Source organism: Chionomys nivalis, chromosome 2 (genome assembly GCF_950005125.1).
Source record: "Chionomys nivalis chromosome 2, mChiNiv1.1, whole genome shotgun sequence".
Taxonomy (NCBI): domain Eukaryota; kingdom Metazoa; phylum Chordata; class Mammalia; order Rodentia; family Cricetidae; genus Chionomys; species Chionomys nivalis.
The window spans coordinates 136,442,521-136,464,932 of NC_080087.1; the positions used below are offsets into that span (position 1 = coordinate 136,442,521).

At 36.6% G+C, this 22,412-nt stretch overlaps 1 protein-coding gene across 4 annotated transcripts in view; it reads right to left on the reverse strand.

The window, feature by feature from the left end:
• Nbeal1 (neurobeachin like 1) overlaps positions 1–22,412 on the reverse strand; it is a 211,340-nt gene that overhangs the window by 187,266 nt on the left and 1,662 nt on the right. For 3 of the 4 annotated variants that reach the window (XM_057752700.1, XM_057752706.1, XM_057752692.1), the window contains exons 3-6: positions 8,141–8,232; positions 7,565–7,726; positions 3,679–3,760; positions 2,706–2,833 (exon numbers count right to left, since the gene is read on the reverse strand). In XM_057752700.1, the coding sequence (XP_057608683.1) occupies positions 2,706–2,833; positions 3,679–3,760; positions 7,565–7,726; positions 8,141–8,232 (464 nt within the window). Of the gene's footprint in view, positions 1–2,705; positions 2,834–3,678; positions 3,761–7,564; positions 7,727–8,140; positions 8,233–22,412 lie in introns of those variants that run through there. The other variant, XM_057752714.1, reaches the window with a different exon arrangement.

Here is a 22,412-nt window from a genome sequence, read left to right on the forward strand (position 1 = left end):
AACTAATGGGCCAGGCAGTGTTCAAAAGAATATAGTTTCCATGTCATTATTTTGGGTAAAGCTAGCCGTGCAGGAGCCGGGTGGGAACGCAGCCTGCTGCTCCTACAACAGAGTGGCGCTCCAACGTGTTAAACTAGATCCATATAAAACCTGAGAGAACTTAAGGCAGCATTTTGCTGTTTGTGGGTGGCGTGCCGCAGAGAAAATTTCCTGACTCAGCAGCCTTAAAAAAAAAAAAGCCGTCTGGTTTTAAAACGCAGCTTCCTGGGTCCTGCAGCCAGTGCAAACTCCGGCTATGGTGCGTTTGTGGCCTGGGTGTTTATGTTCCCACTCGGGATCAAGAATAAAGTACTTTGAGACCATGCCTGCGCTCCCTGCCTGGGCAGACTTTGGGATCAGGCTTAAACAGGCAGGAGAGCAAATTGGAGAGAGGTGGACCCAACATCCAGAGCAGCCCGCTGCTCTGCAGTTCAAAGGCACAACTGATTCAGTCACAAGTCTCCAGCTCCACTCTGCCATGCTGAACTGTGCTGACCTCAGGCAGGACCGTTCGTAATTACCATAACAACAGTGCAGTTAAGGTTTAGACTGGCAGTAAACAGGCAGTACCATATTACTCCTACATGGTGCAATTTAAGTTTTTAAGAAATACTTAACATTTTAAGAAATGTTCCTGGATTGTAAAAAAAATTACAGATTCACAATAGGACAGATTCAGACATAAAAGACCTCTATGGGTCACAATGTTGGATAGTGTACGTAGGCTTGGGAGAGACAAGAAAAAAAAGGGGTAAAGTCTTTAAAGAGACAAAATACAGATAGTTATAGATTAAAAGAAATAAAGGAAAATAAGCCATGTAAAAATGGAAAATTCACAGAGAGTCTGGATTATGTACACTGTGTTTTCTTTAAAATTTTTGACTGTAAAGGAGATAAGTACAGAGAGACATTTCATTATATGGGCTGAAAGCAGAACCAGAATGGATTTCATAAGGGTACTATGACTTCAGAATTTGGGTCTAAGGATATGATGCTTTGGAGAGGGTCTTCTTTGGTTTTCACAGAGGATGAGACCCTGTGGATTGCGTCTATCCCAATACGGTTATGATGGACCACGCTTCCTGAAAGGTTGCTGTGAACACCTTCAGAAAATTACTTCATTCAACTGTCAACTGAGATGAACCTGGCACACAGGTTACACCCTAAATGATCTGATTAACAGCACCCCCATTCAGCAGGAAGCAGTTTGGAGAGAAAAAACTGCGCCCATGTTCCCAAATACTGTTTATAAATGTTCTTTTACATTTAAAGGGGGAAAGGATATAGGCATGAATAATTTGCATTGCTATGGATTTTAAGGTCAATTTTATTATATGTATATGTATTTCTGCTCTTGATTAACGTATTGTGATTGTGTAGTTCATTTAAAAATGTAATGTTTAATTAGAAAATATAGGTTGTTAATGGATAATCATTGATAATAGTAAAGCTTGTAGTCATGTTAGATTTTCTAGATGTACAGAGATATATTTCAGTTAGAAAGGCATTCTTCATATCTTTCAAAGACTGCAGAATATGGCATTTAATGTTTTAATAACTTAGGGCTTTTCATGACAATGAGACACGTCTGCTCCTGGCAGCACCAATCTACTTCAAGAGGAAGACGGGCATTGAAGAGGCTCCTTATGGAGTTGGTTAGCCATTTGGGCAAAAAACTGCTCTTGCCTGGACTGTTGCATGAACTGGACGTGAAGAACCCGCAAAGAGAGGACTACTGAACTTGCCTAAAGGTGAGATGATCTTTCAGGGTTCCTGATCTATGATTCTATGAGACATTCTGCAGGACACAGCAGATAGTGACTAAACTGTCTTTGAAATTTCCTGCTTCATGGAAATGTCTGCTGGATACTATGGGCCTATAGGCTGAAGATGGATGCCCCAACAGTACAAAAGAACTTTGGGTGACTGTACAGGCAACGAGATGTCTCTGTCATTTCTAGAGTTTTGGAAGTTGCTTATTTCTTGTTTGCTTAGGTAATATTGTATCCTTCTGGAGTTTTTGATGGAGTTGAAGACTGGTTAGTTAGAGTTTTCCTTAGTTATGATAAAGGATAAAATAGATATAAATATTGTAACTGTAATTCTTGCTTGATAACTGTTTTGTTATATGTAATCTTACTATGTTAAATTGAAAGCCTTTCTTTTTTGTTTAAACAGAAAAAGGGGAAATGATGTGGGGAGTCTTCTGTTTTGTGTTGATTTCTTTGGTTAATAAAGAAACTGCCTTGGCCCTTTAATAGGACAGAAAATTAGGTAGGTGGAGTAGACAGACAGAATGCTGGGAGAAAGAAGCTGAGTCAGGCAATCGCCATGATCCTCCCACCCGACACAGACGCAGGTTAAGATCTCCCTGGTAAGTCACACCTCTTGGGGCTACACAGATTATTAAAAATGGGTTAATCGAGATGTGAGAGTTAGCTAATAAGAGGCTAGAACTAATGGGCCAGGCAGTGTTCAAAAGAATACAGTTTCCCTGAAATTACTTTGGGTAAAGCTAGCCCTGTGGAGCTGAACGGGAATGCTGCCCACCGCAGCTCGTACTACAAGGCAGGTGGCTCTCTCCAGCCTGGTCTATTTAACAAGTTGTATGCCAGACAAGTTACAAAGTAAGACTCAGTCTCAAAAGTATCATTTATAAGACATACCCTGAAATTCTATGTCTCCAATTTCTATAAGGATCATATAAACTTTCACAGAATGCCAATGCATGGATCACAAATTCTTCAATAGATGTCTGATCAGCCATTTCCTTTTCCTTTTTTTTGCTTTTTAACTGAGAATAAAATTAAACATAAAAGTAAGGGCATATTTCAATTATCAGCTTTCAATAAGTCATTTTTATTTACAGAAGCCTAATTTTGCTTTTGATTCCTTATGAGTCATTTAATTATATGGATTAGATACATTCTCTCAGATATTAAATTCTTCCTAGAATAAGTTTGAAATAGTCAAACATCTTTGGTAATCATACTTTTCAGCAAGATTTATAATAAATTCATACATAAAATGAAACACTGTGACATTTTTAAAAACTATAAAAAAATTTTAAATTAAAATAAAGTGTCAGGCAATGGTGGTGCACGCTGCCTTTAATCCCAGCACTCGGGAGTAGAAGGCAGAGGCAGGTGGATCTCTGTGAGTTTGAGGCCAGCCTGGTCTACAAATTGAGTTTCAGGACAGCCAAGGCTACACAGAGAATTTGCCTGTCTCGAAAAAACAAAACCAACCAACCAACCAACAAAAAATATAAATAACTAGTCTACTTTTAGAAAATAAAGAATTTGGGACTGGAGAGATGACTCAGTGATTAACAGCATTGGCTGCTCTTCCAGAGGAGCCAGGTTCAATTCTCAGCAGCTACATGGCAGTTCACAGCTGTTTGTAACTCCAGTTACAAGAGCTCCAATACCGTTATACAGGCAAACTAATGTACATGAATAAAAATGAATAAATCACTTTTTAAAAAATAAAATACAAGATTTATAAAATAGATTAATTATCTGTTCAATTACTACCTTCTTTGAAAACATTTAGCAAGGTTAATAACAATATTAAAAAAACAAAGTAAAACCTAGTTAGTCTCAATAAAGCAACAAAAAGGAATGTATTCACACCTACTTGCTGAATATACAGTGTTGTCATGGTAATAACAAGATTAATATAGGAGCAAGTCCCAATTTCTTCTACATTTGATAAATTCCTAGAAGATAAAAGAATAACATTCATTATATATGAGCAATATATTGCTAGTGTATTCAGCGTGGATCCTGAGAACTGATACTAGCAAATAAAATATTAATGATATTAAAAAAGAAAACAATTCATAGAGCATTGCCATTATTCAAGTATGTACCATTACTTATTTCACTCTACTTTCTTAATTTTAGCTCCCTCATTTTGATTTATGTCCTATTTTGTAAACAGTATCAGAAGTCCCACAATACAAGGGGCATTGCCACCTTTAAATATTCTAAGAAGACATAGCATTACATTCTGTTTAAAGTAGAGAGTACTTAAGGACTTTAGTTGTAACACATACTAAGCTAATTTATGAGACCTAAATATTTTCTTGACATTACTGTTAAAAGGTTTGCAATAAACTAATGAAGTTTTCCATTCTGAGACACTGTGATTTATAAAATTTTCTATCTTAAAATCTAGATGTTCACAGAACAGGAAAAGTTAATAGACTTCACACCTTAAAAAATTAAACTATGACACCTTAGCAGTTTCTCTAACGTAGCAACAGTTAAAATTCTCTGTATAGGGACCAGAGATGGTTCAGTGGTTCACAACCATCTGTAACTTCAGATCAAGGGGATCTGACGTCCTTTCGCCTTCGTAAGCAACTACCACATGTACATACATGCATATACATTGTTTTAAATTTTAAAGTCTGTGTGTAGCCCACAATGTACTACATATAAATAATATGTAGCATGAAAAATGTTCGACATCATCAGTCATGAAAACGACTTCCAGATTCACTGAAAAGACAAGCAGAAAAGACACTGTAAAGACAAGAGCAGAAAAGACAGGAATACAGAAACTGAAACCTTCAAGCTGGTTGGATTTTAAATTCTAATAGCTACTCTGGAAAACAGTTTGGCAGTTTCTTAAGAGATTAAAAATTCAGCATCACTGGGGCTGGGAAGATGGCACAAAGGGTAAAGGCATCTGCCACCAAGCCTGACAACCTGAATTAAATCCCAGTAACACCAGGAGACAACCATCTCTTCCAAACTCTCTCTCTCTCTCTCTGTCTCTGTCTCTGTCTCTCTCTCTCTCTCTCTCTCTCTCTCTCTCTCTCTCTCTCACACACACACACACACACACAGACACACACACCAAATATATTATAATCAAAACAAAACTGAATGTCTTTAGGAACTGATTAATAAGTTCTAAAACTGACTGTAGCAAAAGCACAATTTTTTTGTTTAAAAAAAAATGAATGACATTAAGTGGTCAATTACATGACCTGTGTATTGTCTCTCAGCAGTTATGTAATAAAATTTACAATTTTTTTTTTTTTTTTTTTTGGTTTTACAGACAGGGTTTCTCTGTGTAACAGAGTTGTTCATGAACAAGGCTGGCCTTGACTTCACAGAGATCCACCTGCCTCTACCTCTCTAGTGCTGGGATTAAAACTCCCAACTTTAAAAGTTAGATGAGAATTAGTGCTGGGAAAAGAGAAAGGTCCAGGGGAAATGGACCTATAGGTAAATTTTTATTGAACTGTTCTTTGTTATCATTGCAGTCCTATAAATAGCGAGAACACTTCTCTATGTTTAGTAGGGATAGCCCATCTGGTTGGTAACCGCAGTAGCCTTTAAGGCCGTGCCTCTGAGGCACAGACAAAGCAGTAAAAGAACACTTACATATTAATAAGATGAACCCATCAACTGGTAAGACAACCAAACATAACAACTGCCACTGTGGGGACCACAGCACCAGTGCCACCTATGCTTCTGTGTAATCCCACTCTCATGCACTCTTGTACTCTCAGAGCTACTTCTTCTTCCCCTCTGCCTCCCCTCCCATCCTCCCAAAAAAAATAAAACAAATGGATCTACATAAAGAAGGACTTTCAGTTTCTGATCCAAATTGAAAGTCTAAGTGTCATCACTGTCATGTTCACAATTAGAAAAAATCCAATGAACTCAATTTTTGTTTGCTTTTGAGACAGGGTTTCTCTGTGTAACCATCTTTTTTTTTTTAACAGATCCAACATAATAGTTTATTCAATACAACACCAAACATATATTGAGTAGTTATAGCTTAGAGATAAGTGAAATGAATTATAGTAGCATTGTGTTTTGTTTTGATTTTTCCTTTCATGTGTATAGTGTTTTGCTTGCATGTATGTCTGGGTACCACGGCTGTCCAGTGCCCTCAGAGGTCAGAAGAAGTTATCACAATCCCTGCAACTGGAGTGACAGACGACTGTGTGCTGCCATGTAGGTGCTGTGGATACAAGTGAATATAACCTGATCCTTTGGAAGAGCCCCAAAATACAGCAACATTTTTAGAGACTTCAGAAGGAAAATCTAAGGTCTCTTAGACTGACTGACAACTTTGCAGATAAAAAAACTAAAAGCACAATCCATTTGGGGAAAAAAGAGACTCACTAAAATTAAGAACTTCTGTGCCTCAGTATTAAGAGAATAAAAAGACAACTTGCAGACAATGAAAAAACAAAAACAAAAAACATGTACCAATCATCTGAAAAAAAAAACCTGTATATCAAAATATTTACAGATCTATCAAAATAAAAACACAATCCGATTTTAAAATTTGGCAAGACTTTTGTAGGTACTTCACCAAAAAACATTATGAATAGTCTCAAAAAAATGTTAAATATTTTACATCATTAAAGAACAGCAATAAATACTATACACCTATTGCAATAGCTAAAAGCTAAAAGAATGACTATTGGTAGAGGCTGCTCGTTTGTTTCCCGGCTGCTCAGCCCCGAAATAATCACATAGATACTGTATTATTTGAAAAAAAGTAGTTATAATTATAATTTTCCTTACTTATGATAAAAGATAAAGTAGATGTAAATATTGTAACTGTAATTCTTCCTTGAAACCTGTTTTATTATATGTAATTTTACTATGTTAGAGTAAAATCCTTCCTTTTTATTTAGACAGAAAAAGGTAGCTGATGTATGCTGTGAATGTTTTATTGCCATTGGTTAATAAAGAAGCTGTTTTGGGCCAATAGCTTAACAGAGTAAAGCCAGGCTGAAAGAGATATCGAGAGACACTATGAAGCCACCCACAGGAGACAGATGTGCCTCACCTTGCTGGTCACGTGGCAATATACAAATTAATAGAAATGGGTTAATTTAAGATGTAAGAGCTAGCAAATAAGAAGCTAGAGCAAGTCAAGCAGTGATTTAAAAATACAATTTTTGTGTGATTACTTCGAGTCTCAAGCAGCCTCTGCCAACAAATGGTATCATCAAATACTGAAAAATGTGACTGGAGAAAAGGCTTGGCAGTTAAGAGCACTGGCTGCTCCTCCAGAGGACCCAGTTTCAATTCCCAGCACCCACGTGGCAGCTAACAATTATCTGTAATTTCAATTCCAAGAGATCTGACACCCTCAAACAGACATGCATGTAGCAAAAATACCAATGAACATGAAATAAAAACTGGAAAATGGGGAACAATGGGAATCCTCATTCATTGACTGTGATAATGTTATAACGAAGTGATATAGCATTATTGTTCCTAGGTATTTGTCTACATGGGTTGAAAATTATCCATATAAAACCTGGACACAAATATTTACAACAATTTTATAAATAACAGTCCCAAACTAGAAGCAACCAAGATATCCTTCAATATAGTTAAATAAACAAACAAACTGTGGTACCATTAAAGAATTATACAAACAAGTATCACTACAAGTATTATTATAGTTTTGATAATAATTATGCTTAAATTTTTACTTTTAGAATAAATAAAAATTTAAAAATTTTTACAACACATACCTGCAAAGAATAATAAAGAATTTGACAAGCAAAATTGACAATGCTTGTTGCTGTTCCTCTAACCCATCTGCTGTTTTCTGAACACAATGTAGCAGTTGGATCCTCAGAACCTGAAGAATATTATCAGGAAGCAAAGATATTCCTGGAGGCATATCATCTACCCTGTCAGATATGGGCAAGGAGATAGTGTTGAAACTTAAGACAGATAATTAATTAATTAAATGTAATAACAAAATTTCAAGAGTGGCTGACTGCCAAGATTTGCAGCTTCCACCTGAAGTACAAACAGTCTTGTGGAGGACTCTGTCTTGCACGTGTGAAATCTGGGGCTGAACTGAGTAGCTAGTGTCAGACCACTGAGAGGATAGTAGCTCACCAAAGCAAAGAGGTTTCTAAGAGCATGGTATAATACTGTCCAGGAAGACTGCTATGATCACTGTGCAATATCTGTCATGAGAACATGGCCATGCAGTAGTATCAAGCTGTTGGCAAAGATGCTGGTCTTACATTAATAAAATTCTTTTGCCAAAAATTAATAATCTCACCCAGTGGTAATAAACCAGTGTTTCTACATACCTGGTAGGAAGCTTTTCAAAGTCAACATCTAAAAATTGTTCATAACTTAAAACAAAATTGTCCAACCATAGTCTCAGGTAATCTGGATCTTTCTGAAATTAGAAGATCATCACAATATTATCTGTCAGAAAATCAATGCTTTCACACATAAATAATTACCTAAGTGGGAACAATAGCCATTCACAGGATCCCATCTGTAATCTGAGCATTCCCCTCCCCTTTATCTCTTCAACAGTTCTTTATGGCAGTCAAATTTCAACAAGTAATTTAGGAGTATAGACATTTAATCATTAAACATCATAGCTTAAGCATTGATCTAAGGCAAAGGGATCACTAGCAAAGTTATTTGTTTCCCTAAAATAAAAGCATTTTGCTATAATCCAGAATCTCAAAGAATGTTCCCAGAATATATAACAATTGCTGACCTTTCAGGATTTTTCTATTACTATATTGGCTCAATATTAGCTTATAAGTCACCACTATCTACAACTTCACAAGACAAATCAGAAGGTAGAAATATTTTAGACAAAGAGTAGTACCATGAGAAATTTTCTAATACTTATTACTTGCTTTTTATGTTTCAAAGTAGAATGTTATTTGTCTATTTATTCATTTATTTACTCACTAGGGCTAGAACTCCAAAAATACAAGTACCAGGGTTCTCCTTATTAGTTTCTTTAAAAGAAAAGTAAGCAGAGGATTACTTCTTGGTAAAAGTTAGGCGCAAAGCAGTCACACACACACACACACACACACACACACACACTGTAAAAAATTAATGCCTTTCTCTTCATATTTTATTTAGCAACTCTCTAGTATCAGGTTCAAAGGTCAGTACTACCAAGTGTTGGGAAAGCATAGAATTCTCCTAGGAAACTGAACAATCACAAAGAAGAAAGGTACTGTTTCATTTAAGAAGCATAAAAGTATCTTCACTGGGCAGTGGTGGTGCATGCCTATAATCCCAGCATTCAGAACACAGAGGCAGATGCTTTTGTGAGACTGAGGTCAGCCTGGAACTTTGAGAGCAAGTTCCAAGAAAGGTCCCAAAGCTACAGAGAAACCCTGTCTTGAAAAAATAAAAAGTATCCTCATTTACTGGAAAATGCCTGGAACAGCAGGCATTTTTAACCTATATCTTTTTTTTGTTTGTTTGTTTTGCTTTGCTTTTCAAGACAGGGTTTCTCTGTAGCTTTGGAGCCTGTCCTGGAACTTGCTCTGTAGACTAGGCTGGCCTCGAACTCACAGTGATCCACCCATCTCTCCCTCTAAATTATGAGATTAAAGGCGTGTGCCATCACTGCCTGGCCTTAACCCATTTTCTTATTTATACCTTACACTATCCAGAAAGGGTTTGGTTTTCCTAATTTGAGAGATTACAAAAGAATGTATAACTTGTCCAAAGTCATAAACTAAAAACTGTAGTGCTGCAAAGATACATGAATCCAACAGGTGCCCATTCTACTACACCATACTGGCTGTGAGCCATGCATGCCAGCAGGGGTATATTTAGTAGGTTAAAAAAGAAAAGTTTGGGTTCAGTCAGGAACCATCAAATCAAGGCTATAAAAATGTTAGCATACAAAATAACAATATCTTGTACAGCTTGAAAGAATTTGTAGATAACTATACTTTGCTGTGAAGGGTCATAAAAAGGAGCCCGAAATCAGAAACAGTAGTGATTGTATTATTTCTCCTCAGTATAGAACAATAAAAATATAATCACTCGGAGTTCTCCTTACCAGTTTTCCAACAGAGCAGAGGATTACCTCTTAGTCACTCCCATGATTAAGTTCAGTATACTGAAACACCACAGCATGGTCTTACCTCCCTATTTGTACATTTACTAACACAACACACAAATATAGTGAGTATTTCAAGACTGCTACGGTCAACTCAATATCACCTAGACTTAAATCCCAGCACTCAGGAGGCAAAGGCTAGAGAACTGTGTGATCTAATACTGAGTTCCAGGCAAGCAAGAGCTACAATGTGAGTCCCCAGCTCAAGAAACAAAAATAAAAACAAAACAACAACATACCAATTGAATAAAAAGATAAAATGACACCAGGCAGTGGTGGCACACACCTTTAACCCCAGCACTCAGGAGGCAGAGGCAGGTGAGTTCCAGGCCAGGCAGGGAAATGGAGAAACCCTGTCTAGAAAAAACAAAAACAAAACAAACAAAAAATGGTTAACTACTGAATGCCAACAACAAACACGTAAAATCTGACCCAATTATCATTTTTCTGGAGTTTAGGAATAGCCTGATATCTGAATCTCAATGTTTTCATACAAAATTACACTCAACATTCTCATGGTATGTTCTAACAGTGACAAACATGCCATACCGCAAACAGCAGCAGAAGACCTAAAGATAAAAACTATCATTATAAATTATACTGACCCGAGTCAAAAGTAGCCATATGCAAACCCACACATATATGTCTTAGCTTCAGAGTATTCAGTGGTGGAAAAACCCAGTCTTTACTACTAAAATAAGGAACAGGCAGTTTCCTTAATTTCAATAGAGTATACACTGGAGGTATTAGACAACACCACTAGACAAGAGAGATCCAGAAGTACACTTAGCAGAACATTCATCATCTTGAGTGACTTTCAGATCTAAAGAGCAGACTCTTATATCCACTTCAGATTAAAAAAAAAAAGGCAAAAAGGAAAATTATAGAAAAATAAGAATTCCCTAGAGTACAGGGGCAGAAGAAATAAAAGAGTGACCTTGGCAGTACAAAACCATAGCAGTTTAGTTTTCTGGAGGTAGAAGGAGCAGGGATTACTCGGTTTTCAGGGTTGCCATGAACTATTACTTATGTGCCTATCATTCTTCTCACCCATGAAATCTTTATTGTGGCACTCCTATTTTAGTTTTAACACTCTGTGTTAGCTTTGTGGTGGACATATATTGATGATGTCTTCTGAATTCAGACTTTAGTATCAAGAGAAGTCACAAATGGACTTGATGATGTATGTCTATGTCATCACAAATCCTGGTTCAAGATTAAGTACATATACAGGACTTTTTTTTTCATTTTTATTTATTTATTTAATTATTAAAGATTTCTGCCTCCTCCCCGCCACCGCCTCCCATTTCCCTCCCCCTCCCCCAACCAAGTCCCCCTCCCTCATCAGGCCAAAGAGCAGTCAGAGTTCCCTGCCCTGTGGGAAGTCCAAGGACCTCCCACCTCCTTCCAGATCTAGTAAGGTGAGCATCCAAACTGCCTAGGCTCCCACAAAGCCAGTACGTGCAGTAGGATCAAAAACCCATTGCCATTATTCTTGAGTTCTCAGTAGTCCTCATTGTCCACTATGTTCAGCGAGTCCGGATTTATCCCACGCTTTTTCAGACCCAGACCATCCCCATTGTCTCAGTATGTGGGTGCACCCCTCGCAGTCCTGAGTTCCTTGCTCGTGCTCTCTCTCCTTCTGCTCCTGATTTGGACCTTGGGATTTCAGTCCGTTGCTCAATGTGGGTCTCTGTCTCTGTCTCCTTTCATCGCCTGATGAAGGTTAATATCCAGGAGGATGACTATATGTTTTTCCTTGGGTTCACCTTATTTAGCTTCTCTAGGATCATGAATTATAGGCTCAATGTCCTTTGTTTATGGCTAGAAACCAATTATGAGTGAGTACATCCCATGTTCCTCTTTTTGGGTCTGGCTTACCTCACTCAGGATAGTGTTTTCTACTTCCGTCCATTTGCATGCAAAATTCAAGAAGTCATTGTTTTTTACTGCTGAGTAGTACTCTAATATTTAAAAATATACAGGACGTTTTAAATTACTGATAAAAAAAGTACACTTTATATATAGCAGGGATATGAACAACTGTGATCAAGAAAGTGAACTGCGATAGAATGGATTCTTGATTTCATTATATAACTTTGCAGTAAAAACTTTGTTAAATTGTGCACACCTTTAATCCCAGCACTTGGGAGGCAGAGGCAGGTGGATCACTGAGTTTGAGGCCAGCCTAGTCTACAGAGTGAGTGCCAGAACAGGCTCCAAAGCCACTGATAAACCCGACTCAAAAAACAAAACAACAACAACAAAAAAAAACAAAAAAAAACTTTTTTGTTGTAGTTTGGGAGGGCTTAAGGTTTTTGGCCTTTTTAAACAGTGTCATGACTGACCTCGGTTTGCCTTGAACTTGGAAATCTATCTACATTTTTCCCCATCGCTTGTGCCACCACCACCAACTCCCTTATAGAAAACTTGTGTTAATTTTGCAGTAAAGGAAAAGCTGTAGCAAGGGCAACTCAACTTACAAACAGAATAACTGAGCAAAGCTTTATTTCTAAAATTGCAGTTTCAGGGAGCTATCAGACATTGGTTTCTGGGATGCCTAACTTACATGTAAGAATCTTTAAAGTTTGTGTTATTCCTATTAACTTGTTAGCTATGTCAATCATCTTAGGAGCAAACAATATTGTTACACAAAATTATGGGAACATAATTCATGGAGTAATAAGTTCCTTACATCATACAACTGTAGAATTACAGAAGGATATTTGGAAATTTCAGACTATTTCAATGTTCTAGATGCCAAAATGTGGTCTACAGACCAATATTCTTGACCAGTTTAATGCAAAAAAAGAAAAAAAAAACAAAAGGAAACCTTTTTAAATGATAAAAGCAGCATGGCAACCAATTTAATTCTGAATTTAATAACAAAATTGAGAAAGACAAGGGGTTTGTAAGTCAATAGTACTGCACCTGTTTAGCATGCATGAGGACCTGCATTCATTCCCTAATACGATTAAATGAATAAATAAGTAGAGAACTTTTATTTTTAACATCTTTCATTATCACTCCTTATAGACTGCTTTACTGAAACTACCAACAACCTCCACAATGTCTGGAGGAGTAATTTTTTGAGTGTGAAAGACTCGTGTGTGTGTGTGTGTGTGTGTGTGTGTGTGTTTACCAAGCATCCATATAAAGTTCCTAACCTTCCACCTCTCTTGAGGCAGGGTCTCTTATTCACCACTGAGCACAGGCTAGCTGGTTCACCTGTCTCCAACTCCTATCTCATCTCACTGTAGCTAACTGGAATTACAGATGTGCACTAATGCCAGAACTCTAGCACCTACACTTCCAAAACAAGAACATGAGACACTGAGCCTCCTCCTCAGCCCTAGTTTTTCATTTTGTTCTGGAACTATGAATTCTCCTTTCTCAGCCTCCTGAGTACTAAAAGTACAAATGTACACTACTAAAACCCAGCCTTACAAATGCTTTTCTTGAATGCTATATTTTATTCTTCTGGACTATTTCACAAACCATTCTACTTTCTGAGGCACCAACACTCTTAGTCTCCCATTCAAACTCCTAAACATATATTATATGTCTAAGACATAAAAATATTGGACTTCTCTCTTCCTAACAGAAATTCTTCAGGACCAAAACATCCTGACTTTTACCCTTTTCTTCTTATGTACAGATAATTTCTAATATAACTCTCAAATATTTATTTCTAGCACAAACCTCCCTTTTGAACTCCATATCTACTTCTGAAGCACCTGAATATCCCTCAAGGACCAGAAACTCAAAATGTTCACCTAGAAACCTAGTAATCTTGTACTACTTAACTTTGCCAAAGTATCAGTTTCCAAAGCATAGATTAAATGCTACATATGCTACCAACTACGAGGGAACTTTAGATAATCAAAAGAATTTTTAAAAAATGTGATTTTTGAGACAGAGTCTCGCTACACAGCCAGGCTAGTCTGAAACTCTCCATGTAGACCAAGCTGGTCTTGAACTCAGAGATCTTTTTATGCATCCTGAATGTACAGATAAAGATGTGTGTCACCATGACCAGGCCAACAATAAAAAGTTTTCATGCCATTTTAACATTTTGAAAGAGTAGTACATGAAGAGCACAAACAAACCACAGAGGTAATATTCATTTCATAAAGACAAGCTCCAGGTCTTCTGATATAAAGTATCCATGACCTGAAACAAACATGTAATTAGAAGCGACCAGTACAAGTTTTCAAAATCTATATAAAAGAAAGTACATTACTTTTTATCTAAATAAAACATCATTAAATCCTACTTTCACTATACAGCAAAACTTTTATTCTGAATAGGAACTTTACTCTGAGCTCACTGCAAAACTATCTATTTCAGTCATATTCCAGATTTAGAAGGACAAAGGGCAACATCAGGAAATGAAGCATCACAAAGGTTCAAAACAAAATTGGTTTAGAGTTAGGGAAATAAAAAGTCATACTATTATTCAAAATAAGTAAGCACTATGCTTACTTAAAAGGCAATCTGAAAATTAAGATTAAAACTTAAGATATTATATTAGCTCAGCTTCATTACCACCAAAGAGAGAAAAACTACCCTTGACTATAAATATAAAGACCAACAGAAATTATGATACAAAATACTAACAACATTTTCTTACTTTTAATGTAAATGTCAATAAAACAAATTTATTTTTCCTCAACAACTTTGAGAGATAAATAAAAGTTACTTTATTTTTCTAATTTGACAGATGAGAAAATAGAAATATAAAGAAACTAGATGAGCAAATTCGAGGTCCTTAAGATCAAAAGCAGAATCAGAACTAAACTTTGGATCCATTTCTATGAGCTCCACTTAATTTTTCAATGTAATCTGAATATCAACAATAACAGAAAAAGATCAAACATCCCTATAGCATCAGTACTAGAGAGGATAAGACAGGAATATCAAGAGCCCTGGCTGGGTTAGAGCACTTGTTGCTACAGTAGAGGATCATAGATCCGTCCCCAGCACCTAAATGATGAGTCACAATCACAAACTTCAGTTCCAAGGAATCCAATGCCTCTTCTGACCTCCACAGCACCAAGTACACAAGTGGTACATGTAGCCAAAACATTCACACATAATAAATTTAATTTAAAAAAAGAGTTCTATACGAGCCTGGGATAAATGACACTGTCTAAAAAAACATAATAATTAATGAGTACTGATTTTCAATCTACTTTATGGCACATTTCAAAATGTTACCCCTCTATCACTTTGTGATAATTTCTACCAACTAGAATGAAAACGAGACAAACACGCCTATCCTCCTGCAACCTCTATTGCACTCTGAAACATAGCTTGCTCCAATACTAAGGGGACTTAAGAGGTGAGTGAACAGCTACACGGTGGGACACCCCACTCTCTAGGGCCTCCACGATAGTACAAAACCCGGGGGCTCCTTCCCCAAATCCCTCGGCTTTTCTAGCCAGCCAGCAGAAGACTGTCCTGCAGGTAGGCTCCCCAAAACCAATTTCATTTACCAGACCCTCTAGGCTACTAGCCCCACCCTGCCTATGAGCTAAGAGCTTGCTACAATACTGAGGGGACCAAGTGAGAGGATCAAGAGAACGAACAAGGAGAGAAGACCAAGAAAGTCAGCTTAAGAGAGACCTCAGAGGCTTTCTGAGACAGACACTGACAATAAAGAGCAAACCAAGAAAAACTCCCAAACACTCCAAAGATTGGTCCAAGACACAAAGACACAGCAGGCCTCATTTGAAGGAAGAGATTGGTAGGCAGCAATGCAAGAAGTCCTCCAACAACCTAAAACACAACATGGTAACACCAGAACCAAACAAAAACAAAACAGGAAGACTTGATCATCCTAACCCAGAAGAAGAAGAAAATGCCTTTAAATATAACTGTATGAAAATGATGGATATCTTTAAAGAGGAAATGAAAAACTCCCTTAAAGAAACAGAGGAAAAGACAAACAAAAAATTGGAAGAAATTAATAAATCATTCAAAGAAACCTAAGAAAACCAAGAAAAAACCATCAAACAGGTGAAGTAAACAGTTCAAGACTTGAAAACTGAAATAGGGGTAATAAAGAAAACACAAACCAAGAAAATTCTGGATATGGAAAACCTGGGTAAATGAACAGGAACTACAGAGACAAGTATAACCAACAGAATACAAGAGATAAAATAAAGACTCTCAGGTGTTGAAAATACTATAGAAAAAAAATAGATTCAATGGCTTAAGAAAACATTAAATCCAACAAATTCTAAACACAAAACATCCATGAAATCTGGGACACTATGAAAAGAACAAACCTAAGAATAATAAGGATAGAAAAAGAAGAAATACAGCTCAAAGGCACAGAAAATATATTCAACGAAATCATAGAAGAAAACTTTCCCAACCTAAAGAACCTATGAAGGGACAACAAATTTACAGATCACCAAATATGACTGGATCAAAAAAAACAAAACAAAACAAAAAGTCACACTGACATATGATAATCAAAACACAAAACATACAGAATAAAGAAAAGATTAAGAGCTGCAAAGGAAAAAGGTCAAGTAACATGTAAAGGTAGACCTAGCAGAATTACAGCCAATTTTTCAATGGAAACTTTGAAAGTCAGAAGGTCCTGGACAGATGTGCTGCAGACACTAAGAGACCCCAGGATGCAAGCCCAGACTACTATACCCAGCAAAGCTTTCAATCACCATCAATGGAGAAAACAAGATACTCCATGACAAAAAAGGAATTAAACAATACATACCCACAAACCCAGTCCCACAGTGTAGGCCCATATTTCGGTATGGCACAAGAGCCATTAGCCCGGTCTGAGCTGATCACATAACTCTGCAGACAAGCTGTCTCTGCCTAACAATAGCCAGGATGTGCTGCTTCTAGTTTCTTTTGTTATAAATGTAGATTACCTGAGAAGAGATGTTGGCTAAAGCTGATGAGAGGTTCGGTGCTTCCTCCTTTTGTAACTAAGAGGATGTCTTATAGAGATGCTAATTCATGGCCTACCTTACTGCTTGCATACAGGTAGATGCGGACTTGCCTTGAGCCCATGCACCTCGTAGCCTAGGAGACAGCCTAATGTGTTTTCCCACTCAATTGATGTGATGATATATAAGGTCTTTGGAGAATAAACGAGAGATCCTTTGGAGAGATCTTGCCCTTGAAGGATGACCGTGTAAGCTATGTCTGACTATCCCTCGTGACTCCGTTCCGGTCCAGTTAGGGAATTTGTGTTGGACCCACATGGGCTTCAACACCACAGAAAATACTAGAAGGAAAACCCCAACTCAAGAAAGTTAGTTGTACCCACAAAAACACTGGCAACATATAACCTCCCAGCAGTGTAACCAAAGAAGAGAAACACACAAGCACTACTATCAAAAAATAAACCGGAATAACCACCACTGATTATTAATATCACTTAATATCAATGGACTCAATTCACCTATAAAAAGACACTGGTTAAGAAAATGGATACAAAAACAGGATCCAACCTTCTGCTGTATATGCTGTATACAAGTAACACACCTCAACCTCAAAGATAGACACAACCTCAGAGTAAAGGGTTGGGAAAAGGTTTTCCAATCAAAGGACCTAAGAAACCAGCAGGTGTGGCTATACTAATATCTAACAAAACTGATTTCAAACTAAAATCAATCGGATGACATGGAGAAGGACACTTTATACCCATAACAAGAACAATTCATCAAGATGCAGTCTCAATCCTGAACATCTATGGCCATACATAGATACACCATACAAGAGCACCCACATATGTAAAAGAAACATTACTAAAGTTTAAATCACACATCAAATCCCACACACCAATAGTAGGAGACTTTAACACACTCCACTCTCCCCAATGGACAGGTCAACAAGGCAAAAACTTAACAGAGCAATAAGAGAAATAACAGATGTAATGAATCAAATGGACTTAACGGACATCTATAGAACATTCCACCCAAACAAAAAAGAATATACCTTCTTCTCAGCACCTCATGGAACATTCTCTAAAATTGATCATATACTCAGTAACAAAGCAAACATCCACAGATACAAAAAACATTGGAGTAACCCCCTTTTTATAGGATAAAAGTTAGAATTTAATAACAATACTACTCTTAGAAAGCCTACAAACTCATGGAAATTGAATAGTGAACTACTGAATCACCCCTGGGTCAATGAATAAATGAATAAAGAAATTAAAAACTTCCTAAAATTCAACGAAAATGAAGGCACAACGAATCCAAACCTATGGGGCACTATGAAAGCAGTGCTAAGAGGAAAGTTCACGGCACTAAGTGTCCACATAAAGAAACTGGAGAAAGCCACATTTCTGACGTCTCAGAGCACACCTGAAAGCTCTAGAACAAAAAGAAGCAGACTCACCCAGGAGGAGTAGAAGACAGCAAATAATCAAATTGAGGGCTGAAATCAACAAAAATAGAAACAAGGAAAACAATACAAAAACAAAAAGCTGGTTGAGAAAAATCAACAAGATTGACAAACCCTTATCCAAACTAATCAAAAGGCAAAGAGAGAACATCCAAATTAACTGTCTACTTTATAAATATATCCAGAGAAGTATAAAAATCAGATACTAGATTAGAGCTGTTCAAATTTAATGTTTAACTTTTAAAGCTATATGTAATGCACTGTCAATCAAATCCTTGACCTTAGGTGGAGATGGTTTTGAAAGCAAGAATGTTCAGACTACATGTAACTTGAATAAGTGGGCACATGCACTAATGTAGCAATGTTCAGAGAACAAGAACACTATCTTCTTATGCAAGAAATACATAAGTCAACAAATCAATTATAGATAGCCATATTTCTAACAATGCAATTAAACCCTATTGTTGGAAGTACAATGTAAGAAAAATTATATCTGAAACATTTGGTAACAAAACAAACTGCACCTCACAAAGTAATTATGTGAGGGAATATATATGTTAATTAGCCTGGCTTATCTCATGTGTACATGTATTAAAACAGAGCACACTCCATAAATACTGGCTAATTTAAGAAAAACCTATTAAAAATAAAAAAATACCAAGTGTTTTACCAAATGTTCAACAAATATGAGAGGATCCACCTGCTAAAAGAGAAGCTTCTACTCAGATTTTAATCCCTAACATTTAGTTTTGAACTCGGATGAGTAAGTAGACACAGTCCATAGCACTCCTTCTACAAAGCAGTATAAGCCAAAGGGTGCTTCTACTAAACTTTCAAACTAATCAGTGGCAACATCCAAAACATTACAAGAGTGACTTGCTACTGATGTACATGTACCGAAGTCAGTTTAGAACTGTGGCAAATATGAAAGATGTCATAAATTCACTGCGTGATCTTCAAAGATTTCTTCTTTAACTGGGTATGGATACAATGTTTTATATACTCAAAAAATCAAGTGGAGTAGTAAAATGGTAAACACTTTAAATTTTAATCATTAAAAATAAACGGGGGGGGGGGGTGCTGAAGAGATGATTCAGAGGTTAAGAACACTGGCTGCTCTTCCAGAAGTCCTGAGTTCAATTCCCAGCAACCACATAGTGGCTCACAACCATCTGGAATGAGATCGGGTGCCGTCTTCTGGCATGCAGACATACATTCAGGCAAAACACTATATATAATAAATACTTTTACAAATTAATTAATTAATTAAAAATAAACTTTGACATTCCAGAGAAACTGTTCATTTTGTTAACCAAATCACTGTTCTGGAAGTTGGCAAAGAGAATCAATCATTTACGCAGCATGACTTTCTTTTAAGGAAATCATCAATAAATGATAAAAGGTTATTTCTCTATATATCCTTACAAATAAAAAGGTCCTTTAATATTAGTCATGAAAAATCCTCATAAAATAGATAAAAATAATTGGTGAAGACTGCATTTATGAACTATTATAGCCTATCAAACCCAAACTAGAACCTGAATCAAGGCTCTATACTTGCCAGTTTACAAGTACCCAAATCCAAAGATAAACAATTTTCAAAACCTCACGGAGATTCATTAACACAAAAAGGGAAAAAAATCTGAAGCTGAAGAGATGGCTCAGAGGTTAAGAGCACTGATTGTTCTTCCAGAGGACCTACGTTCAATCCCCAGGCCACAACTATCCATATTTATAGTTCCAGAGGATCCCATGACCTCTCTAGACTCCATCGACACCAGGCAGAAATGTGGTACAAAGACATATATACACAGGCAAAACATCCAGACAACATGTAAGACTACAAATAAAAGCATCCTCCCTAAACATACAGTATTACTTAGCAAATGACAAAACATGCACAAAAAGTCTTACTCATGGTCACAAACAAAATATCAGAGCCAAAGCTGGACCTCACAATTAGAAGCCACAAAGGCTAAGAAGATCTCAGAACTAAGCTGCATAAAATGTTTTTAGAAGATCTGGAAAGTCTTTAAATTGCATGAAAACTCATCAAAAGAATAAAACGCAATTGGGTGGTACTGCCATATACTTTTAATCCTCTCATTGGGGAGGCAGCGGCAAGTGGATCTCTGTGTTTGAAGTCAGCCTGGTCTAACAGAACTTGATTCCAGGACAGCCAGGTCAACACAGAGAAACCTGGCCTTGAAAATCCCAAATAAATATATAAATGAATAAATAAATAAAATGCAAAGCAAAAAGACCTTAAAATGTGTCCGATGTTGGTGGGAAGTCATGTTTTGAGGGACTAACTGCTAGAGTAGGAAAAACAGGATAGGGCCAAAGATCAGTGATGCACCAGTTAGCAACCTCAGTAGGGAGATGAGTTCCATTTGTGAGTGTACACTTAGTAGCTATCTGATTCAAAGTATAGAAGTTATTATCCAACAAGTTCATCATCTACCCATGAACTGATAATATATACAAAAAAAATCAAAATTTTTAAACAGCCATTCTTTGAAACAATAAAAATAAATTCTATTAAGACCAAACATGGTTTAATTTTAATGGTAAAAATCAGATTTATCTTTCTGTTAAGAAGAAAGGCTTCAAAATTTAACAGTAGGGTTAAATCGAGCTCAGGGACACAACCAGAGATCATGACAAAAGGATTCATGTATATATCAAAAAAAAAAAAAAAAAAAAAAAAACAAGAAACAAAAAACCCCAGGGAATGTCAATAACATAAAATCTTTTCAATACTCACTGTCACTTAATCTACCTAGAAAAAAACATAAATAGTAAAACAATGTAATCTCATTTACCCTTTTCTTATTCTGAAAATGGTGAAAATTAGAAAGTTTGATATATTTTTAAACAAGTCATTTTAAAATTATTAGACAATCATATTTAAATTTCATTTTAACTTTTGGCTAAAGTATTAATTAGTGACTATGTTCAAAAGTGTCTGGATGCAATAGATTCCCTTTTTATTGGAAGGGTTGTCTATTTTTTAAAGATGTTTCTGTCAATTACATAAGCCTGGAAGCTATTTTAAAATTTCATAGTAACATTTCAAAATATGTATGTGTGCATTTCTGTGCACATATGTATGTACAGAGATATACTTTAATAATATAGCAGCGGCTGACCTGCAACTCTCTACGTAGATCAGGCTGGCCTTCAACTTGGAGATCTAACCAGGAAGTTAAGGAAAACTCCAGTGAAAATTAGATGACTTTTGAGGAATAATTTGATTTTTAAATAGCCAAAATTGGGGCTGGAGAGGTGGTTCAGTGGCACTAACTTCTCCTCCAGAGGACCTGGGTTTCAATTCCCAGGACCCATATGACAACTAACTATCTGTAACTCCAAGATCTGACGCCCTCACAAAGACAAACATGCAGACAAAATGTCAACACACATAAAATAAAAATAATTAAAATACCTGAAATTATATTAAAAGAAAAAAGCCCCCCCCAAAATAATGTAAAACTACAGGCTGTGACCTGAGAGCATAATCACAAACACCTAAGTTAACTTAACTAAGGATGCTTCTCTGGCCATTGCCAGTATCTTCAAAGTAGTAGTATGGATCCTTACTTGAGAAGCACCCTTAATTAGTATCAATGACTTAAAATCTAACTTTCCATGCAAAACCCACATGAAGTAAGTCCAAGAAAATTATTTCTGAATGGCAAAACCTTACAGAGTTAAAATGATTTTTTAAAGCATGGGAACCTGAATCACATGCTTTTGGGTTTCAAATTCACACCTACACCAGTTCTCTCATCAGTGAAAAGGAATAATTACAATACCCACCTTGCCAGACTCTAGTTAGTATCAAATGAGATAGTGCCGGTATGTGCTAACACAATGGTAATTACATAACCACCTCAAATCAATAAAAATAAAATCATAAAAGCCTGCTGAAAAAAGTTTAATATCCTCACAAAAGAGTCCTTAAGCCAAAAACAGCATTAAAGGTCAACTGTTTTCAAGTAAAATGGCTCCATGGTTAAAGCACAGGCCACATGATCCGGCAGACCTAAATACAACCCTAGGTAGCTATGGAA